This window comes from Carassius gibelio, chromosome A24, assembly GCF_023724105.1.
Source record: "Carassius gibelio isolate Cgi1373 ecotype wild population from Czech Republic chromosome A24, carGib1.2-hapl.c, whole genome shotgun sequence".
NCBI lineage: Eukaryota > Metazoa > Chordata > Actinopteri > Cypriniformes > Cyprinidae > Carassius > Carassius gibelio.
Genome location: NC_068394.1, coordinates 10,416,722 through 10,440,714, shown reverse-complemented (window position 1 = coordinate 10,440,714; position 23,993 = coordinate 10,416,722). Strand labels below are relative to the sequence as shown.

The window sequence follows — 23,993 nt, the reverse complement described above, 5'->3', positions numbered from 1 at the left end:
CTGAACCAACCCAAAATGAAAATGATGATATAAAAAGTCATAATTCTTGCATAAAAAGTTACAATTATGACATACTAAATAATAATTGAGATTAAATAATAATTAACTAAGCTTAAAGGGTTAGTTCACCCAAATATTAAAAGTATGTCATTAATGACTCACCCTCATGTCGTTCCAAACCCATAAGACCTCCGTTCATCTTCGGAACACAGTTTAAGATATTTTAGATTTAGTCTGAGACCTTTCTGTCCTTCCATTGAAAATGTATTTACGGTATATTGTCCATGTCCAGAAAGGTAATTAAAACATCTTCAAAGTAGTCCATGTGACATCAAAGGGTCAGATAGAATTTTCGAAAATAAATTTTGGTACAAATTTGCAAAAACTACGACTTTATTCAGCATTGTCTTCTCTTCCGTGTCTGTTGTGAGCATGTTTACTGCAGTGTAGTGATGTCCGGTTCGCGAACGAATCACTCGGTGTAACCGGATCTTCATGAACCAGTTCACCAAATCGAACTGAATCGTTGGAAACGGTTCACATTTCCAATGAGCATTAATCGACAAATGAGTTAAGCTGTTAACTTTTTTAACATGGCGGACACTCCTTCTGAGTTAAAACAAACCAATATCCCGGAGTAATTAATTTACTCAAACAGTACACTGACTGAACTGCTGTGAAGAGAGAACTGAAGATGAATACCGAGCCAAGCCAGATAACGAACAAAAGATTGACTTGGGAGTGTCGAGCCAAGCCAGATAACGAACAAAAGATTGACTTGGGAGTGTCAGCCACATTAAAAAAGTTAACAGCTTAAGTAATTTGTGGATTAATGCTTATTGGAGACGTGAACCATTTCAAACGATTTAGTTCGATTTGGTGAACTGGTTCAAGAAGATCCGATTACATGGAGTGATTCATTCGCGAACCGGATATCACTAAACTGCAGTGTTTTGAACGCACTCACAACAGACACAGGAAGAGAAGACAATGCTGAATAAAGTCGTAGTTTTTGCTATTTTTGGACCACAATGTATTTTCAATGCTTCAAAAAATTCTAACTGACCCTCTGATGTCACATGGACAACTTTGAAGATGTTTTTATTACCTTTCTGGACATGGACAATATACCGTACATACATTTTCAATGGAAGGACAGAAAGGTCTCGGACTAAATTTTAAAATATCTTAAACTGTGCTCTGAAGATGAACTGAGGTCTTACGGGTTTGACACATGAGAGTCATTAATGACATACTTTTAATATTTGGGTGAACTAACCCTTTAACTAAATATTTGAGATAAAAAGTATGATATGACATAATAGGCCAAAATCATGGAACAAGTAGTCATGAAATCATGACATAAAATGGTAAGAATTATGAGATAAAAAGATTCTGAAAAATTATTTAGCTAAACTTGAGTAAAGATAAGACATATTAACCCAGAATCATTAAATCAAATGTAGAAATTACAAGATTAAAATCACAATAATTATTAATAGTATTACCTAATTATTAGTTAACTATGAAAAGTATAATTATCATAATTATGTGAGGGATAATGTACATCCAGCCGGTTGCTCTCACAGAATAAACCCAGACAGGGTGATCAGGACCCCGACGCGAAGCAGCAAATTCAAACTAAACGCACATTTAAGGGAAACGGTGCAGGCAAACCACATATTACACAACATTTCACCACAAAATAATTAAGTAAATAAAAGAATTAAGACAGAAAAGTTTTAAAACCTTACCAGTTTGTTAGTTCTCTTATAATCCATTACAGCGTACAAAACAATCGTAGTAAAATGGCAGCAGCTGTGTTTGTATGAAACAGGAGCAAGTCCGTGATACCAGGATGACATAATTAAACAATTATACACCATTTTGAATCAAGTTGTAATATTTTATTAGCTAAACAAACGCAAAGCTTCCACCAAGATAACAATTGTTCAAGCAAGAAAACTGCGTGACCACTGTTACCCGGATGAGTCTGTGTTATCAGCTTTTACAGGTTGCTATCCAGGGATAACATACCTCGCAATGTTGCGACTGTACAATCAGAATCAAGTATTCCACAGAGCCATGTAATAACGAGGGATAACATATCTTGGAATGTCGCGACTTACCAATCAGAATCAAGTATTCCACTGAGCCGTGTAATAACGAGGGATAACATACCTCGGAGTTTCGCGTCTGACCAATCAGAATCAAGTATTCCACAGAGCCGTGAAATAACGAGGGATAACATACCTCGGAATGTTGCGTCTGACCAATCAGAATCAAGGATTCCACAGAGTCGTGTAATAACGAGGGATAACATACCTCGGAATGTTGCGTCTGACCAATCAGAATCAAGTATTCCACAGAGCCGCGTAATAACGAGGGATAACATACCTCGGAATGTCGCGACTGACCAATCAGAATCAAGTATTCCACAGAGCAGCGTAATAACGAGGGATAACATACCTCGGAATGTCGCGACTGACCAATCAGAATCAAGTATTCCACAGAGCCGTGTAATAAGACATTTTGTCTCACAATTTCAAATTCAAACAAACTTTTTCTTTTAATTTTAGCGGTCATAATTTTGACTATTTATGTCATAATTATAATTTCTCATAATTTCACAATTTCATAATTTTGAAATTTTATCGCATAATATAAACATTTTGTCACTCTTTATCTAATGATTATGGCTTAGTGTGTCATATTTAGCACCATAGTTTGGGTTTTCATGTAAGGATGATTATGGCTATTGTATTTTGACTTTTTATCTTTTTAGTATCTCCTAGTTTTGAATTGTCTCATAATCATGATTATTGTGTCCTAAATTCATAAAATGTTTTTGCTAACTTTAGGAGAGAGAATCCCTGGCACTCTCCAAAACCCTTCAGAATTTGCAATCAAAATAGTCACATGTTTGCCGGAACTCTTGTTTTGCTCTCAGTCAACAATGCAACAGGAATAAAAAAACACGGAGAGGCAGAATGTTCCCTTGGTTTTATGCAGGCGCTCTCTCCAGGTTTGGAAATGTTCCTGGCATCTGACTCACAGGCCTCTTCAACTCTTGCCCCGCGTTCATGAGTAACTTATCCCTGCTGATGAAATTTCCACGTACTACCATAGATCAGCTCCAAATCATGCGCAGGTCACCTCGAGCTTAAGAAAATATTTTATGCAAATATGAGTGCTCTTGTTTTTTTAACCATGGATTACATGAAAGAAAAAATGTTACACTAGCGATGAAGGTAAACAAAAAAGTTAAAGATTAAAATTAATATGCAAATTTCGTTCTTGTTCTGTCAATAAATGATCCAAAACAAAGGCTTCTGTAGGACTGTGCCAGGATTTCCTCCCGCCAACTGTGACCATGTGATTAAGGGGCCCTTGAACTTTGAAACCTTTTCTACAAATGCCCGGTCTTTGATGTTCTCATGTATTTTCATTGGTTTTCAAGGCCAAGCGTTTATTGTAGTAACACCTGTCTCAGTGTTAAATATGCGGCACAATTGAGTTGCATTAAAGAGCGTATATTAACTGATATGAACCTCGGAGCCAGATAGCATGAGGAACAAACAATGAGCTACTGATTTGCTGTATCAGAAGTCCTTAAACGCAGATTTATTATGACTAAGCCAGATGTCTAAGAAACCAACAAAAAAAAAAAAAAAAAACATCTGACAGGCAATCTTGATAAAAAGTTAAAAAGACAACACAACGAATCAGAAGTACATAAGTACACAAGTGGTCTTCGCTTTTTATTATCTTATGACACGAATCAAATATACATGATAATGGGTACTGTTCTCTCGATTCACTGTATTTTACAGTTATTTATTGTTGGAGCATATCAGAATTAAGAGAAACAAAACCCTTGGACAATTTTACACACTTATAGAAAATATTCTCCAGAAACACAGTAACACATAAAAGACAACAAGACGATTGTTTCGATTTCATAAAGTTCACATTGTCCAAAAAAACAAAAACAAAACAAAAAGCAAAAAAAAATAAAAAAATAAAAAAGATGCAAATAAGCCTCTGAAATAAAATCATAATAATAATAATAAAAAAGAAAACATTGACACGAGTGCAAATTTCTTTGGAGGCTGGAAAAAAAAAAAAAACTTAAGACATAAATATGTTAAAAAATACAGTGTCAAATGAAAGGCGAACAAAAGAAAGGCAGACGATTGACTTCAAGTAGGAGATCCCAGAAAGTGGAGGGCCGTGGCAAACACCCACGAGCAGCTTTCATTTCTTTCTCTGGAAAACATTGGCCAGCATGGCACCTGAGGTGGTCAGCTGGCCCATCTTACTTAGAAACTTGGTCTTTGCATCCTCACCCACCAAACTCGCTGCAATAGAGATGGACCTGAAAAGAGACAGAACAGCATTCATGGGTCAGAACATCCACACGCCACTCAAGGGTCGTGAAAAGCAAAGGACAGACCCAATTTCCTGATTATCAAAGCTGAACTCAGTTGCGCAGTTGTGCTGCGTAACATCTATATATATATTTTGGTATATTTACATTATATATACAATAAATCTGTTGCCACTTTTTAGTTTCACTTTTTTTGGCAGATCACCACCATTTCTGTTTAATGGTTAAAAACACCAGAAATCCATTGTCTCTTATTTTTTAAGTTTTACAATCTCAAACGGTTTCCCACAAAACATTCATGCCTAAAAATGTCACCCGGCCATCTAATTAAATATAAAAAAGATCCCGGATAACCCATGGCAGAACAACCCACACCACTTGTGAGAGGCAGTCTCAACTGATGGATCATGACTTGTAGTGACAGTCACAATGATAGACTTCACTGCCGTTATTAAGGTCGGACAGTTATAAATATCTCAACAAAACCACTGGAAGCGTTGCTACGATACCAACTGTGAAATTTCAAAGACAAGTGCTGTTTATAATCCAGCCACATCTTATAGATTCAAGATTTTAAAGAGTGCCACAAGTGGTCGCAAGCTGGGAATGTTTCGTTTTGGAAACCCTCAGCTAGAGAGAGTCCTTAGCAAGCGAAAAACTGACTGTACATACCCTCTCTCTTCTTCACAAAGTCATTCAACTCTTAAAAATCGCAAACCTCAGCAAATAAAAACCCATTTGGTGCATATTATACTACCTTTTATTTAAGAAAAAAAAAAACACTGCACCAAATTTGGAGTCAAACTATTACATAAATAACAGTGTATGATTCCATGCAGCTTTACAAGTGTAATATGAGCACTGGCCTGCAGGCACAGTCCAAATGGAGTGGGTTTGCAATTATCATGTGGCTAAACCGGTGGCCTGCAATGCCTGATGGGAACAATCCTAGCAGTGGAGAGACTGAGTCAAACCCAAGCTGAACTCAAACAGATCAGTTAGTAAATATGCATGCGAAAAGCCTTCCTGAGTACGTGTGCTTGAGAAAAACTCCTGTGAAACTATTTATTTGAACTCTTCTGAACTGAATGAGCGCTTGTTCACTTATTTTTCTCGTGGCCAGTACAGAAGCAGACACTGTATTCGTTGGATTTTCCTCTTGCATGTAGGGATTCAAGGCTCTATTTGCAGTAAATAAGAACACAAATCCTGGTGGCTGTATGAATGAAATGAAAGAGTGTGTCTTCTCACCCTTGTGCCTCTCCGATGCCTTTGTTCTCCACTTTTATTTCACACTCCTTTATCATGGAACTGAGAATAACCTAAAGGACAAACGAGGAGTATTCTTAGAGCACTGCTGGGAAGTCTGACATACACGCAGACACACGCACATCAGCTGGACATTACTAGGCAAAGGAAATTAAATAAATAGAAACTGGGTTATATGACATGCAGCGTGATAAAACGTTAAGACGACAAGACTGGGCTAGTTTAGGATATAATGTTATGGGTCTGTATTTAATTAAAGGTTATGGGTGGTTGTTGTAATTATGTCATACAGACATAAAAAAAAAAAAATGAAATGTTGATTTAATACCTCATGCTCCGGAGAGAGCTGCTCCATATCGGTCCTCAAACATCTCAGTCCAGGAAGGAAATGATTTACCATAAGTTCTTCAGAAATAACTGAAGTCCCGGAGTTAAGAAAAGACTATGTAAAACATATCTGTGAAATACACATATACTGTGTGTGTGTGTATAAATTATATATATATTATATATGCGCATGTGAAAAAATATGATATATAATATGACTTTAAAAGATAAAACCTAAAATTTCAGTTATTGATACAACACAACAGTGCATATCTATTAAAACTCAGATAAAATGTAATACATTGTAACTATATAACACAGAAAAAGTCAAAAAAAAAAGAAGAAAAAAAAGTAAAGCTATAATCAACCTATAATTAGTGTTGTTAATCTGTGGCAGTTTCAGTAAATTAAAATTAAAAAAACACTGGAAAACCAAACAAAACAAAAACAACAACTTCAAAGTATATTAAACCTAGAGTTATGGCTGTTAATCTTCAATTAAATTGATTACATGATGTACCAATTAATTACATGATACAGCAATTAATTAATACCATTAGCAAATACCAATTAATTAATTATTTTAAACAAATGATAATTAAACCACATATACCTATATTTGCTGAAAATACATGACATTCATAATAGAGCAAAATATTACATTTTTACTAAAAGAACACATGTAATTGACAACTCTGCTAACCATGCATCTGAAAATATAAATGATTCAAAATATGTATGAATTTTGATTTGCAAGAATAGCTTAATCTAGCAAAAACCAGCAACTGATTAACAATTTATTTGTATCTGCTAAAAGCTTGATGCTCGTGCACCCCTAAAAGCGACCAAACCGAAACAGTGACCACCGCCAATCTCGATATAAACCGTGAGAAATTTGCACAGTTAAACCCCTATCGCCTTCCCATAATGACTTGCACTTTTTCAGTAAATACACAACAGTCCACCGATCCAGACTCAACCTCATTTCGATCGTGTTGCAAAACCTCAAAACACAAGACAGGACGAGGTTTCGCAAAACTGCCTGGGGGGCAAGCCACTGCTACAGGGGGGTCTCAACTGTGACACAGCGGACAAAAATCACATCAAACGGAGGAAGATGGGGGAGAACAAGACAAAAGCGCATCTGCAAAGGCATGTGTGCTGGGAATCCTGACCAAAGGGCTGGGCTAAGCTCTCTTCACTCAAACGAACATCATCACAAGAGCTTTTAACGACAAATTCTACCATCCACCCTGCAATTTAGTGTACAAAAATGGCTGAGGTTTATTTTCTTTCTTTCCCTGCCAGCGGGATATGCAAACATTTTTGCAACAATGAAGCTCTCAGAAAAAAAAGGTGAAAAAAAAAAAGAGTGAGAATGCAAATCCAGCTATGGAGACTCGTGCAGCTAAATAATTGACCATCGCTCAAAAAGCACAGAAAGAATGTGGCCACACAGACTGTGTTCAGTATCTGTTTTTAAGTTGAATCAGGAGGTAAAACTGTGTTTATACTGTGCAAGCTGCCATACGCCACAAAATCAGTGGAGAAACCAGTGAAAGATGGCTTCTGCTCCCAAACATCAGCAGCCGAGGTGTACAGTCCAACTCGGTTTTCAATTTGTAATCAAAATGTTCCCTCTTAGAGAAAAATCTACTTCTGGAAATTTTGGAAATGCAAACCGCTAGGCATTACCGAGGCTTACAAAAACAATAAAAACACTTGATTATTTGTTGAAAAAAGCCTCAACGGTCAGCCTAACGATTGCCCTAAGGCTGTTTACGGACTGCCTCATGTACACTCATCCCCAAAATAGCAAAAGTTGGGTTAGAATCTGATTGGTTTACGCAAATTTCAGGTTTCCAGAGGCCCACCGAGCAACATATTTACGCAAACAGGTTTTCAATTAATTGAACTGTATAAAATTATATTAATAAACAATAATAATAACAATTTAAAAAACTATGTATAGAAGACTAGTATTTCACTAGAAGTGATGGATTTAAGTTAAAAACATCTTAACGATGGTTTTGTTTCTAACAAACATGCAGCTTTTCTCTTCACAAGACGTTAGTTGATGGAATGAAGTTGTGTGGATTACTTGTGAATTCTTTTAATGTTTTTATCAGCTGTTTGGACTCTCGTTCTGATGGCACCCATTCACCAGAGGACCCATTAGAGAGAGCAAGTGAGGTAATGTTATATTTCTTTAAATCTGTTCCCCTGAATAAGCAAACATAGTCTATATATCTACACCTTGGATGGTCTGAGGGCGAATATTTTTTGGCATTCCTATCATAATAGTCAAAACCATGCTATGTGAGGCAAGATTAAAGCTGATTGACAGTAAAAAAAAAAGTGGTTCTAAACAGGCAAAATTGTAAGTCAAACTTAGAAACGACTCTCTTATTTGACTATAAAAGATACAACAGCAGGATAAGGCGCTGTATGCCTCAAACAGTTGAGTGGCAATGTCAATTCTTTTACTCTCCACCGTCTGCTGGTTGTTGCACAGAGCCAGTTTGTGCAAATGAGGAAGAACAACTGTGGAAAAAAAAAAAACAGAGAAAGAAAAGGACATGAAAGAAACAGAAAATACTTCTGCCGCACTAATGTACGTGCACTAAAGGGCAAACAGAGTCACAGAAGCATGACGGTACTGTTATCGACACATTACAACACGCAATGTTTGTTTTTTTGTCTGTGGAAATAGCGAGAAACTTTGCATAAGCAAACATATGGTGATGACACTCACATTCATCTCTGAAGCGGGGCTCTGCGTTGGGTCCTACTCTTCCAAATGTTTTGATGATTTCCATGTGCAAAGAATGTTGGTCCTGATACTGGGGGTCTTCCAGAAAAGAGGCCAGCTGCATTTTCACTCTCTCTAGCAGCTAATATACACATATCAGAAAAACAAATAAGAGCTTCTCTATACAGTTCTCCATGCATTTTGAAATACACATATACAACCTTAGTCCCAATATATATATATATATTAGGGGTGTAACGATACGCGTATTCGTATTGAACCGTTCGGTGAAATATAAGTGAAATATAATGATATGCGTTCATCAAGGTAGCCCAATAACCCAAACGACGTAACAGGCAACGCCCCTGACACCCCCGAAGAAGAAAAAAACACCAACTTATATGTTTATGTTAGGCTACTCAGTCAGGCGCTCGCTCACTCAGTACACGCTGAGTGAGCGAGCAGTTCATGCACGGTAGGCGGTGGCCAATGCGCTTAACAGACCAGAAATAGAAGATCCTCCAATAACCAACAGGTCTGGTGTTTGGGTGCACTTTGGATTCCCTGTAAGCTATAATGGTGATGGCAAGAGAGTGGTGGATAAAAAAACAACGGACCTGTTGGTTATTGGAGGATCTTCTATTTCTGGTCTGTTAAATGCATTAGACATTTTGCAACGAGTCTTCAGCGCGTACTAAGTAAGCGAGCGCCTTAGGGGCCGTTCACATATCGCGCCTAAAAACGCGTGGAAAACGCTAGGCGCGTCTTTCTCCTCCTTTCCAAAGCGCTCGGGCAGAAGCGCCCCTGAGGCGTCTGCCTTTGATAAGCAACAATGACATGCTGCTCTCTCCATGAAGACAAGGAAATTTCAGCAAAGGATAAATGGATTTGCAGCTCTAAAAATCGCTTGCAGTAGGCTAGCTCTGCTACTAAATTTATTTCAAAATTGCAATCCATATACAACTATGATCAGCTGTTCCTTCATTTTGGCTGAGCTTTCAACGTTGATACGGGAAAGGATGAAGCTGATTGGTTAGTTCTTGTCACATGACCCGCGGTGCGCTTGCGGCATACCGAAAAGTTGAGATGTTTTTACATTTCGCCATATCTAAAACGTACCGAACCGTGACATCAGTGTATCGTATCGAACCGTGAATTTTGTGAACCGTTACACCCCTGATTGATTGATTGATTGATTGATTGATGCATGCATATACATACATACATACATACATACATACATTTTCTCTTAAAAGCCCAGAACTGTGTTGGGAGTTAATGTTGTTTATATATATATATATATATATATATATATATATATATATATATATATATATATATATATATATATATATATATATATATATTAGGGGTGTAACGGTTCACAAAATTCACGGTTCGGTTCGATACGATACACTGATGTCACGGTTCGGTTCGGTTCGGTTCGATACGTTTTAGATACAGCAAAATGTAAAAACATCTCAACTTTTCAGAATGCCGCAAGCGCACCGCGGGTAATGTGACAAGAACCAACCAATCAGCTTCATCCTTTCCCGTAACAACGTTGAGAGCTCAGCCAAGATGAAGGATCAGCTGATCATAGTTGTATATGGATTGCAATTTTGAAATAAATTTAGTAGCAGAGCTACTGCAAGCGATTTTTAGAGCTGCAAATCCATTTATCCTTCGCTGAAATTTCCGCGTCTCATGGAGAGAGCACGTCATTGTTGCTTAGCAAAGACAGGCGCCTCATGAGCGCTTCTGCCCGAGCGCTTTGGAAAGGAGGAGAAAGACGTGCTTAGCGTTTTCCACGCGTTTTTAGGAGCACCAGACCTGTTGGTTATTGGGGGATCTTCTCATTTCTAGTCTGTTAAACGCATTGGCTATTTTGCAACGAGCCTTCAGCGCGTACTGAGTGAGCGAGCGCCTGCTGAGTAGCCTAACATAAACATATAAGATGGTGTTTTTTTCTTCTTCGGGAGTGTCAGGGGCGTTGCCTGTTACGTTGTTTGGGTTATTGGGCTACCTTGTTGAACGCATATCATTATATTTCTATCTCTCTCTTTTTTTTTTTTTTTCCAAATATAATTAATTACTCCAACGAACCGTTCGGTATACATAATGCGTACCGCGTACCGAACCGAAAGCGTCGTACCGAACGGTTCAATACGAATACGCGTATCGTTACACCCCTAATATATATATATATATATAGAACTTTACGGCCCTTGACGAATGTGATTCATGGATTAATTGCACAGCGGTTTAAAAATGTTAAGTCCTGTGAGTTTAACAGGGCAGAGAGAGAGAGAGCGCGAGAGAGAGAGAGCGAGAGTTTAATAGGGCAGAGAGAGAGAGAGCAAGCCCCGGCCGCACGCTCACCGTCTTCAAACAAAACAAGCGCCATCTTGCTCTCTCTCCCTCGCGCATATTAATCAATTGACACGATGTTGTCGATGTTTAAATAATTTAAAATGAGAATATAAGTGTGCTCTCCTCATTTTTGTTTGTAAGAAAAACTTGATTAGATTTCATATCGCAATATATATTGCAGAAAAATTAAATATCGCAATGTCTTTGTTCCCAATATTGTGCAGCCCTAGTGTGTGTGTGTGTGTGTGTATGTGTATGTGTATGTATATATATATATATATATATATATATATATATATATATATATATAGGTTGTGTGAGGTATTTGTAATACGGAAGACATGTACCTCTTTTTGTGTTACGGTTTCCATAATTGTTCCGAAGGCAGGTATTGTTGATATCCTCACTGAGCTGAAAACAGAAAATCTGTCACTACACATCCAAAAGAAACCATTCCTTTCCCCAATAAAATGATAAAACATGCATGAATGGAACAGAACCATGAGATGCCAATCACTTGATGGAATATGTGGATAGCAAGATGATTAATGTCATATGATCATCCCCATGTCAGTATGAAAAGCAAAACAGAAACAGTCAACAAATATCCAAACACCCCCCTCTTAAGAAAATAAAACAAATACAAAATATCCAACCAAGAGAATACGGAGAGGAGACAGGATATTTGGTTTTTAAAATGTCTCACAGCTGCGGTTAACTCACAATTCAGGACCACTGCACAAGGTAATAAGGGCTGGAGCTACTCGCTTGTCAATTAAGGCTTCGCTCATGCCTCGAAGAATCAGCTGCAAACCAGTCAGATGCAAAAGAGAGACGGGGGGGTCAAACACAAATGGCCAAGAATCTAGCAGGGAAGGAGGATGGTAGAGGAGGCTGAAGTGCTAGGGGGCTTTGGGAAAGAGTGACTGGCAGCCAAACATGCCATGGGCCACATGAATGGACAGATGAGTTGACTGAGGGGACGAATGGACTTGTGGAAAGCAGGTAGCTTTTCCAAGCATGCAGCGATTAGTGTAGCCTGAACGAAGGATGTTAGTACATCGAGCACATGAGACAAAAAAAAAATAAGCACGGTCTCTCAAGCCTTGGTTTCATCAGGAGAGCCAGATATACACTTTTCACACTGCCATAACATCAGCATGAATTTCAGATGATTCATAATTATATCAACTGGAATGATGGTTTAACAATGATATCTTCCAATATTAAATTTGTATATATGGGGCATATTTCAACCAAAAAAAAAATATATATATATATATATATTAATAATTTAAAACAATTTTTTATAATAATAATTAAAAAAAAGAAGATTATTTTAGATTTATTTACAGTATATGACGACATTATTTTTGCAGCAATTAAGCACATTTAACTCTCTGTCGGTTACTAGCTTATTATAATGCATATAAATTGAGAAAAATACATACAAAATGATATATAAATAGTGCCTGGGCCATATTCCAGACTCAAAATAAAATAAATGGAGCAATTTTCATAGCAATTAAGCACAGTTAACCCTCTGGATGTCAGAAGCCTGTTATAATGCAATACATAAATAAATATTATTAATTAAATTAATTTGTAAATACATTTTTTTCATCTACAATTTTAAGTATACAACATGGTAGTATTTGTTATGTATAGTATTTTTGTTGTAAAAAATAAATAAAAATAAATAAAATAAAAAAGGGGTCCAAACTGGTTCGCTTTCATTACTGTATTAGAGTAATTAGAGATTTTTTCTCCTTCTTCACATTATGGTAATAAGAACTTGGTTCAATGTGATGAAAATTCTAAAATCATAATGCAATATTCCTGAATAGGAGTGTAAAGGTACGCAAAAATCACGGTTCGGTACATACCTCGGTTTTAAAGTCACGGTTCGGTTCATTTTCGGTACAGTAAGGGAAAGAAATGCAAACATTAAACGGCAGGTTATTTATTCCTATAAACTTTTTTTTAACAATTTGTTTACACGTTTTTTAAATACTTTTTAAGAAAATATATATAAAATAAAAAAATAATAAAATACTGCTGCAAAGTTCTCCACTAAATAAAATACTCTCAGTCTCAAACCAATATCATATAATAAAATATAATGAAAAATTTAAATAAATAACTATAATTACAGTGCAGCATTACCAATCCCAGCTTGTAGGCCTGCTCATATTTAAAAAAATATATATATAACTTTTCCAAAGTGTAAAATGTAGCATCAACAGTTTCAGTTTTTAGACCTGCTCAGATTTTGTTATTGCGTTGGACCGATCGGAATTAAGAGCAAAGGTCTGTTTAAATGCCGACGGGAGCTGCGTTTGAATTACAATCGTTTTTTTCCTAGTTGTAGTGATGTTCACACTCGCGTGATGCCTTTTTGAAAGCCTTAGGCCGGTGACACACTGGCATATTGCACCTGTCAAACATAGTCTATTTTGCCGTCAATACTGTTGACGGTGTCCTTTATCAGTAGGCTTTATATTTACGCTCAACATGAAGTATAGATAATGTTGTCGTGAAGACAAGAGCCTGGTCTGTCGGCGCCTCGGTGGTCTACCTCTATGTCACCTACAGCAGCAGCAGCGCACCAGATTCTGGTGTGTAAAGACACGAAGCAGCCATCACGCAACTGACGCGCAGCAGAAACGCCACGCTCACGCCACGCAGCCAGTGTGTCACCGGCCTTAGAATCAGCTGCAGGGCGGGATTTGCGCTGAACGCGGAGACTTCCACCACTTAATGTGTTCATTTGGAAACACGAAAATGTACCTATGTTCCGCAAACAAAATATTGGATTTGGTCATTCGGTACACACGTGCACCATACCGAAAGCCCTGTACCGAAACGGTCCGTTGAGAATACATGTACCGTTACACTCCTTTTCCTGAATCTCAGTTTTTTTTTTAAGGTGAAATATGACCTAGACATTTCATTGTTTCGATTGTTTAAATAAAACGGCAATATTTTTTATATGAAATTCATTTCTTTCAACATAAATAAAGTGAAACCCTTACATCTTGGCTCAGGTAGGCGCTCCTCGCTTGATAAAGGGGCTAATAAAGTTATGGCCTCCGGAGAGAACCAAGGCGGAGGGAGGTGCATGGATGAAGGAGGCAGGAGGAGACTTACATTTCAGGATCACTGGAGAGAGTGATAAGTGCTGGAACAACTCTCTGAGCTACTAGAGTTTCATTCACCCCCTTCACCAACAGCTGATTGGTCAGAGCAGGGGTGATGTCACACAGGATGCATGAAAAGAGCAAGCACAGTGTCATGGAACACCGCAGAGAGAAAGAGAGAGAGAGAAACAAAAGAACACAAAAAGAAACACCGGTAACAAACTAAAAAAGACATACAATGAAAAACAAGACAGGAGACCAAGGAGGCGCTTAAGAACTAAAGAGGCCAGGCATATTTAACTATAAAGCTACGACCACAGATGAGAAGAAGGGGTTTCTCACATGGAGTTCCTTAAGTTCACTTCTTGAACCTTCGTTACAGATTTAAACAGTGTAGGGGGGATGAAATGTGGGGGTTTGTTACATAATTTCTGAATGGCAATAGCAAGCGTGCTGTGGTGCAAAAGACATACGGATGCTTTAAAGCTGCATTGACTTCAAATACAAGTAAACATTCAGCGTTTTGACAGGTAACAGGGATGACAAGGGGGCCCTACAGGGAGTGTGGATGGGTCTGAAAATACATATTTACCACCTCATACCAACCATTAACATTTTTAAAACATCATATTACAGCTAATTTGCAATGCATTAGGTAATAAAACGAATCATTCGACTGGCCTGGAGGATGCTAAATGTCTTTAAACATCAATTTAAGGACATTGGAAGTATTTATTAACTTTATGGCTAAATGAACGATGCATGTTAATTTTGAAGCGTGAATTGGAGGATGGGCTTACCTCGAACATGCGTGCAGCGGTGCAGCGTACCAGTGCAGATGTATGGACCACTCCATACCAAAGCACCGTCAGTAGAAGCTCATGATACACTGGGTTTGCCCTGGAGACAGGAAATAACGGATTTAGCGGGTAATCACAAAATAACAGGGGGTGATCCTACTAAACCTGATCTTCTAGTCAGTTAGACTGCCATTAGCATGAAATGTCTGGCGCATTAGATCATCAGGATATGGGAGTCGAACAAATTGGGACATGTTATGCTTGTCCTAAACTGCTTAAACCATTATTGTCGGTTTATGCAGGGTTCAACTTGAAGTGTTCCAGGATGTAAGCGTTTATGACTTGAAAATGTAGACATTTGGTTTTATGCGATTTTCGGTTTAGAATTCTGATTGTCAACATTTTAAACTTCAAAATTACATTATAGCCTTTAATATTAAATTTTAATGAACTTAAATATGTAATATTAGGCAGAATTATATGAATGTGTCGAATTTGAAAAGATTACTTGCGATCAATAAGAAAAATAAATAAATCGCGAACCTATTTGTAACGTTTTGAAGTAAAACGGTTTCATTTATTGCACTTAAACGACTATACAATTTCCAGCTATTAGTGAAAATATTATTCGTGATCATGTTAAATTAGTAAAATCATAAAATAAAATAAAAACTTCAATTTAAAATAATTTGAAAATCTGTGTAAAATTGTGTAATAATATAAAAAACGAAATCATAAAATACAATTAAAAATGTCAAATTCATATAAAATGCTTAAAAAAAGTTTGTTGTTATTATATATTTAAAACCATTTTTAAACTATGAAACCATAAATAAAAAAATTATAATTTTATATTTAAAAATGTTAAAAACTGTGAAATATGAAATTAAAATATGACATGTAATGTTTTTTTTATTACAAATATAAATACATTTACATTCATAAACAAATCTGGCCCTGCAAAGTATCGCTGAGATCTCATTTTTCAAATGCACTTTTTAGACTGCCCCTGGTTACAGTTAAACATCTGCTTTTGTGTTCCAATAAAATCAAATCATCTGGGTTTGAAATAGCATTAGGGTGAGTAAACAAATAGATGAATTAATACAGCTTTAACACACAGAAACTGACATGTACTCAACGACTCGTGAGCAAGTCATTTAACATCAGCTTAAAGGAACGGCAGCCTCAGATGAGCTCATGCAGATTTAACAAAGCTGACGACACTCACCCCAGCTCTACAAATGAAGCCTTTAGACTGTCAAGGGGAGCATGGGAGAGAGACAGCGTGGTCATGACATCCTCAAGAAAGCCAACCAAGAGTTTACGGTCCTCATCCTGAAACCAACATCATCACTTCATCAGAGAGAGGCTTTCCTGGTTTAAAACATCACACACCAGGAGTGCAACCATGCTCTTACCTGATTATAGCACGTCAAGACTCCCGTTGCATAGATCGGCACTGTAGCTTTTGTAAGGATGCCGTTCCCCGCCGAGGCGTCTGCAGGACACAATCCTTGTTACAATCTCTAAACTTATATAACCCAACACTCAGACATAAAATAATTAGTTGAACTCATCTGGTACTAATAAAATCAAACCATTCAAATGCAACTACATTCAGGTTTTCTTGGCAAATACTTTAACCATAGACTTTTTTTTTTATTCAACAAACATTCAAAGAATGAAAGAAAAAGCTCCATTTCCAAATCCCATGAAGAGTGAAAACACATATTTGACACACAAGTCTCCGGCATGGGAAAGAGATATAGAGACGAATAGTGTGTGTGTGTGTGTGTGTGTGTGTGTGTGTGTGTGTGTGTGCTCTCTTCCCAGCCCCCCCCCCCCCCTCTGACAGCGGGAGTATCATTCTTGGTTAAGTGAACAGTTACTCACCCACATTCTCCTCAGATAGCCGCAGGATTTCTTGGAATTGAGGTTTTACCTTCAAAATGAGGGGGAAAAAACACTTAAATTAAACTGAAACTGCAGAAGGAAGTATCTGAGCCAGACTATTTGCAGCACAAGCTGTATTTAGCTACTTCACTTGTCCAAATAAAAAGAAAAAAAAGATACGGAGAAAAAAAAAAAGGTGCTACAGAGAGAGAGAGAGCGATTACTGTATGGCAAATGTCTTTGACCTGTCCTACCTTAGTGTTGGTAAAGATTTTCCCAAATGTTCGACAAAATCTCCAGAAGAACCTGCAGAACTCGTGCACACAGGTGGATGAGGCGACGTTGAAGCGTCCTATAATATCTATAAGCTGGGGTAAACTGTGGAGAAAAAAAAATCAAGTTCAATGCAAATGTAGCATGCAACATGTGACGTGTAGAAAGAATACAGTCACTAAAAGAATTTCTGAAACATTGTTCTTTAAATTGTATCCAACTGTACCATTGCACCGTTAGTGTAACAACCAAAAATACTCATAATTTTAAATAAAAAAAGTTTTTAAATGACCTTTTGATTTAAACGTGCTGCTCATACTTTATTTTTTTATTTTGCTATTAATTTATTCTTCTATTTAAGAATAAGAATTAACCATCTCTTACATAAGATCTGTCATTTTTAATGAGTTTATCTGGAGTGACATATTATTCCAAATGTTAATTTGCTCTTTGTTATGATGTCATCTGACTTTTTCTGACCCTTAGTTTGCCCTTTTTATAAAAAATCTTGGTGGGATGAAGAGATACATTTTTATGAACACGTATGCATGCCATTTAACGCTCTAGGTGTGGCCTGGTGCTCCAACATGAGTGGGTGACCCAAGTTCCTGTCTCCACCTTCAAGAAAGATGGCAAAAGAGGCCAAAAACCAGAGAGTGAGTCATCAACTTACAACTGGTTGACCACCCAGAGCAAACTGTCCCATCCTGTAGTTCCTTCATGCTGGAGCTGATGATCATGTAACTGCAGCAGAACTGCCAATTGCTCTCTGCTGCCCACAATGATGGCCACGTCCTGCAACGGGGAGGCTGGCCGCGGGAATCGGGTCACTGCCAGGTCACATGTACACACACACACACACACAGATTTTAAAACCATGAATGCACCAAAAAAGCATAATGTGCAAATCATCTGACGCGGCCGCAGCACGTAAATGAAAGAGCACTTTGATAGTGAGCCCAAAACCAGAAAGCAACCTCAACATGGCAGAAACCCTACAGTTACACCGAGTCAGGCGCCAGGTCTGCGTCGCTAAACGTGGCCTGACTCAGAATATTAGCCAAAAACGCATGCGTGCGCATGTTGACGTTGGCCGACCCTCACCCTCGATTGGAGGCACGTCGCCCTGTAGTTTGGCTCGGCTGGTGAAGGGGGCGTTCTGGAGCAGCACCGCAAACAGCGACGGGATGAGGGACTGAAGCGCTGACAGATACATATGCAGCTTGTGTTCATCTAGACCATATTCACCCTGCTGGAGAGAGAGAGAGAGAGAGAGGGGGATTTAGGAATTAAATAACTGAATGGAACTAAAAGAGCCTGCTCATAGAGTTACATATGTTTTTCTAAGTTCCTTTTGGGAACAAAATCAAAACAAGAAAATCGGATTCTAACATTCTGTAGATTCAAGTTTCCGTTTTATAGATTCAAATGTACAGCATTTAAAAGATTAATTATGTTTTTGAAGTAAGTCTCAATGTTCACAGACGCTGCATTTATTAGGTCAAAAACACAGTAAAAGTAATAATATTGTGACATATTATTTACATTTAAAATAACTGCTTTCTATTAGAATATATTTTTAACATGTAATCTATTCCTGTGATGCTGCAAAGCAGAATTTTCAGCAGCCATTACTGTAGTCTTCAGTGTCACATGATCCTTCAGAAATCATTCTATTTGAAGAAAATTGAAGAAATATTTCTTCTTATTGTCAAAATGTGAAAACAGTTGTGCTGCTCTGTGATAATATAAAGTAATACATAGAAAAAAAAAAAAACTTTTATTAGGAATAGTAACTATTTTTCATTACTTTCACTTTTTGATGAATTTAATGTCCTTGCAAAACAAAAGTTTTCATTTCTTAAAAAGAAATTATAATAATTATAAAAATAAAAAAAATCACAAACCCCATAGTTTTGAACTGTACTATGAATTGTTTTATTCTAAATAAACATGCTATTCAGAAAAGATTGAAGACTTAATTCTCAAGATACAAATATATCAGATTTGAAAATTAGATTCCAAATATTCAGTAGGTTTCATATATTCAAAATGTTGACATAATTCTATTCTACAGTTAAACAAATTGAACGCTTCCATTTTAATTATTAAATACTGAAAACAAAACTCAAAAGATCCTATTTGAAAGATAAAGGATTTGATAGAGTCTTAATATTTACATATAAAAAATATTTATTGTAAAGATTAAATTCAAAAAGCTTTCAAGCTAAAAATTCACTTCTAAAATGATTCTAGTATTTATTCCAAATATTAAAGTTCCATTCTAAATATTCAATCTTTTATATCTATACACACACACACACACACATACATACATACATATTATATATATATATATATATATACATATATATATATATATATATATATATATATATATATATATATATAAAAAAATGTGGAGCAAGCGTTTGTGTGTGTAGGTGCTGGTTTTCACCTTGAGCAGCTTCTCGATGCGTGTGAGGAGGGAGGGGATGAGCTGGGACTGTAAGTTGCCCAGTTCTGTGCACCAGGCAGCGAAGGCTGGAATGAACACTTGGTGGGTGGCACTGACCACCCTCTCTGACGGGTCACCCAGAGACAACAGCATCAGCTCAAAGCCCTGTTACATAACCATATCCAAAATAAGTATAAAAAATGTAAAAACACTGGACTGTGCTTGAAACTATCCACACACCTGGGAGTATTTGTCTGGGTCGTCAATGTAGCCCATTATAATGCCTAAACTTTTCACCACTGCCTCTCGAACCATGTCAGCTTTATCTTCTGCCAACATTTGCTGGAGCATGGACAGAACCAGAGAGCTTCGGATCTCCTTCTGCACACACACACACACACACACATACTTGGATTTCCATGCCAGCTCAGAATTGCATACAAAACATCTAATTTTGTATTCTGCTGTGTTTGGCTAAAGGATTAAGTGTTCATTCTCATCAGGAAACAAACATCATACACTCCATTACAGACTACAGCATACACAGGCAAAAAAGTCACTTCACTATCAATCAGAGCGCTGTTTGAGCCAAATCAGTTCACTGTAAACTCCAAATACTCCAGTGTCACATGATCCTTCAGAGATATTCCTAATATGCCGAATTGTTGCTCAATAAACACTTCTTATTATTACCAATGTTGCAAAACAGTATTTTTGTAGAAACTGTGACTTTTTTTTTTTTTACGAATTCTTTGATGAATAGAAAGCTCAAAATAACAGTATTTATTTGAAATAGAAACTATTTGACTTCACGGAAGTCAAACAGAAAGAAACATGTGACTTTGCTTATTAGTATTAATTTATTAAAGTAAAAATGCTGGCATCAAATTGTTGAAGAGTTGTTTAAAAACTGGACAATTTTATTCTTAATAAACATGCCATTCAGAAAAGACTGAAAGACTTCATGATCAAGATTAATATAAAAAAGATTTGAAAATTAGGCTCCAAATATTAAATTACAAAATGATCAAAAGATTCTATTCTAAATGGGTTTAAAGATTTCATTCCAAATATTAAATTCTAAAAGCCTGAACATGAAAATGAAGATTTGATCATTTGAGTCTAAATATAAATTTTAGGATTCTATTGTAAAAATTGAATGCAAAAAGGATTTTAAGATTGTAGTCTAAAGATCCAGTTCTAAATAATTTCTACGGCTGATTTAAAAGCATGTGAACGTTAAGAATGAAAAAAAAAAAAAAAAATCCATTCTAAAAAGATTTAAATATTTCATTATAAAGATTCCATTCTAAATAAATCCAAAGATTCCATTGTAAAACAAAATTAAAAGTCTCTTTTTGATCAATTTAACATATCCTTGCTTAATAAAAGCATCAATTTCAAAAAAAAAAATCGTACTGACCCCAAAACCGTAATGTCAGAATTTTATTCTGAATAAATATTCAACTCGGAGAAGACTGAAAGAATCCATTCTCAAGATTCAAAAATAACACTTAAATTAATTCTAAATATTACATTACTAAATGCTCCGTTGTTTCCATTCTATTTTGATAAAAGATTCCATTATAAATATTAAATCCTAAAAAATGATTCAAATGATTGCATTTGAAAGAGTCAAATATAAAAGTTCGGATCATTTCAGTCTAGATAAATGCAAAAAGGTTTCAAAGATTCCAAACTAAAGATTCAGTTCTAAAATGATTCTTAGGCCGTTTCATAGCACTAGATGAGTGCCGACCGTAACTCTATGATGTGCAGCCACTGTAAACAAACAGCATTCCTCCATAGCAACACATACAGACATGATCAAAGTGGACACAAATGCCAACAGATTTTGCATATGCTGATATTTGTTGGTATGATTATTTGATCATAATTATTTGATTATTTCAACATGCTTTTGCTTGACGTCTAGTGTTTTAGCGATCACTAACTGTGACGCTGTTGAAAGGTGAACATGATTAATGCGTCCAGTTTTATATTTAGAGGACTCTTACGGGTAAATAAGGGGCCAGGGCTCCACATGCTTCCGCCACCAGAAGTCTTCTCTCTGGATACTTGTGGTTGATCTGAGCAGAGAAACACAGACGTACACAGACAGCACAAGACACAACACGGCATCATCAGTCCCAGCTCTGACCACAGGACTGCATACCCATCCGTACCCTCTGTAAACCACATTAGCTCATATTTTTCAGTGTTAAACGCTGAAATTGTTTAGGTTATTTCCTCAGCGGAAATTGGTTTCCATGTGGGAAGTTGCGAACGTACTGTACTTTTTTGAGAATTTCCTTAAAACTAACGGTAAACATGGGGATGTGTACCAAGACATGGACATGATCTACAGTGGCTTCAGTGGTTTCGGACAATTTAATTCAAACTTTAAACTTGAAAGCCATTGCAGAAATGATAGAATATTCATAAATATATAATGGATAAAACCTTTCTAAGCCATTTTGTAACTACTTTACATTTTTAAATAAATTTGCTTTCAGCAACTTTTAGGGTACTTTTTAATTATTAAGTTTAATTATAAAAACATTAAAAAATAAATAAATAAATATTCAATTACTGTGTTTTTTCTGCATTTACCTAATAAAAAAGTCTTAAGACTAAAACGATTCCATTCATTATTTTCCACCTAAGTTTAAGTTTTAAAATCTAAAAAGCTGAAAATTCAGTTTGCAATGATTGTTTACTATGTTCACAGAAATCTAATTACTAAAATCTTTAATTGCATTTCGAAATATTCAAAGAGAAAGATTTGTTTTAATTAAACAAATATTTAAAAGTTTCAATTCCTTTCGAAAAATGTTCAAATATTCTATTGTCAAGATTACTTTCGAAGTAGATTCAAATATGCTAATTCCAAAAACATTCAAAGATTCCATTGAAAAAAATGATCAAATACTCCATTATAAAGATTCCACTTTAAAAAGGTTCAAATATTCCTTTATAAAGACTCCATTCTAAATTAATTCAAATATCAAATTCTATAAATATTCAAATAACCCGTTCTAAAAAGAATACAAAATTTGAAAATGATCAAAATAAAAACTAAAATGCTAAAAAATATTTAAGTTTGACTTAAATGTCCAAATACGTTTGAGACCACTTTATGCACGATATTCTACAAGTTCATTGTTCTTTTTTCCCCCGAGTCCACTTATAAATGTAAGTAAAGGGTCTTTTTGACACCAAAAGTTATAATTATAAATGCAGTTTTCCATGACATTTTTCACTTCCTCGAACCCTGATAAACAGTAGCTTATTTTTTTGTCACAGCATCTTCTATATGTAAATCAGCCATGCTTACCTTCTTACACTTAAAAACTATAACAGATGTATTGATAAAAAAGTTCACAGAAAGAATTGTTGTTTTGACCATTTGGCTTGTGTGAATGACAGAGTAGGCCTACACAGTTCAAAAGCAATTATATGGTTAAGTTTTCAAATATAATTTGCAGAACTAACCTGTTCCCAGCACTGTGGCAGAAGTTCGGCTTCCACCCGAGTGGGACCCACATGCTGGGCGAATGCCACACACCCGGTCAAAATCATCTGCCTAGAGAGGAAGATCACAGCAGAGTGTTATCAAACTCAAAACAAAACCGATTTTTATTTGGTCGATTACACATGAGCAGATGCCCAAATGCGCACACACCTCTGCTCATCGTCAGGTCTCTTGATAAGATTAAAGAGGATGTGCAGTAGCTGGTCTCTTTCTTTGGGCTCGGGATGTAGGCAGGCCGTACACAGAATGAGAGGAATCAACTCCTGTGGACACACACAGAAACGCGGGTTAAACAATATGCATTGCAAAAGGACATTAACACACACATGCATCGGCTGAGACCATCCCAATAGGCTTGGACAAGGAACTTCTGCAAGCAGGTATTTGAGGATATAGGAAAAGCTACTATATTGAAGAAACACCTTCACCACAGAGGAGAGAGTCTACAAGCCACTAAATCACAGCACCAAGAAAGGGCTCGGCGGTATAACGGATATTCACGGCATGTTTGGAACTAAACTGTTGGTGATGTAAATATTTAAAAACACTGTGTATACTGAATGATTTTGATTTGGTCATAAAGTTTCCTAAAAACGCTACATTTTCACAATCTAACAATTCTGGAGTTTTTAAGAGTATTCCGATTTTAACTATAAAATAATGATAGAGTTAAATTAATAAATAAAAAAAATAAAAATAAATTCAATGTCATTTTGTATTTTTATTTTTTTTAAGTTACACAGCATTTTTAAGTAAAAAATACATTTATGACATTATACA

General features: G+C 36.3%; 1 protein-coding gene across 10 annotated transcripts in view; it reads right to left on the bottom strand.

Annotated features, from left to right (window-relative positions):
• Positions 1-3,732: 3,732 nt before the first annotated feature.
• The window catches only part of LOC127945882 (RAB11-binding protein RELCH homolog), a 42,057-nt gene continuing 21,796 nt past the window's right edge, over positions 3,733-23,993 (bottom strand). For 5 of the 10 annotated variants that reach the window (XM_052541975.1, XM_052541972.1, XM_052541978.1 and 2 more), the window contains 19 exons: positions 23,364-23,476; positions 23,174-23,264; positions 21,697-21,768; positions 19,919-20,059; positions 19,679-19,843; positions 18,325-18,472; positions 17,894-18,050; positions 17,202-17,325; positions 16,948-16,996; positions 16,473-16,552; positions 16,283-16,389; positions 15,052-15,151; positions 14,262-14,344; positions 11,459-11,522; positions 8,742-8,880; positions 8,414-8,530; positions 5,988-6,076; positions 5,642-5,712; positions 3,733-4,378 (listed from right to left, as the gene is read on the bottom strand). In XM_052541975.1, the coding sequence (XP_052397935.1) occupies positions 4,258-4,378; positions 5,642-5,712; positions 5,988-6,076; positions 8,414-8,530; positions 8,742-8,880; positions 11,459-11,522; positions 14,262-14,344; positions 15,052-15,151; positions 16,283-16,389; positions 16,473-16,552; positions 16,948-16,996; positions 17,202-17,325; positions 17,894-18,050; positions 18,325-18,472; positions 19,679-19,843; positions 19,919-20,059; positions 21,697-21,768; positions 23,174-23,264; positions 23,364-23,476 (2,031 nt within the window). In that variant the 3' untranslated portion in view covers positions 3,733-4,257. Of the gene's footprint in view, positions 4,379-5,641; positions 5,713-5,987; positions 6,077-8,413; positions 8,531-8,741; positions 8,881-11,458; positions 11,523-11,834; positions 11,918-14,261; positions 14,345-15,051; positions 15,152-16,282; positions 16,390-16,472; positions 16,553-16,947; positions 16,997-17,201; positions 17,326-17,893; positions 18,051-18,324; positions 18,473-19,678; positions 19,844-19,918; positions 20,060-21,696; positions 21,769-23,173; positions 23,265-23,363; positions 23,477-23,993 lie in introns of those variants that run through there. The other 5 variants (XM_052541973.1, XM_052541977.1, XM_052541974.1 and 2 more) reach the window with 4 other exon arrangements.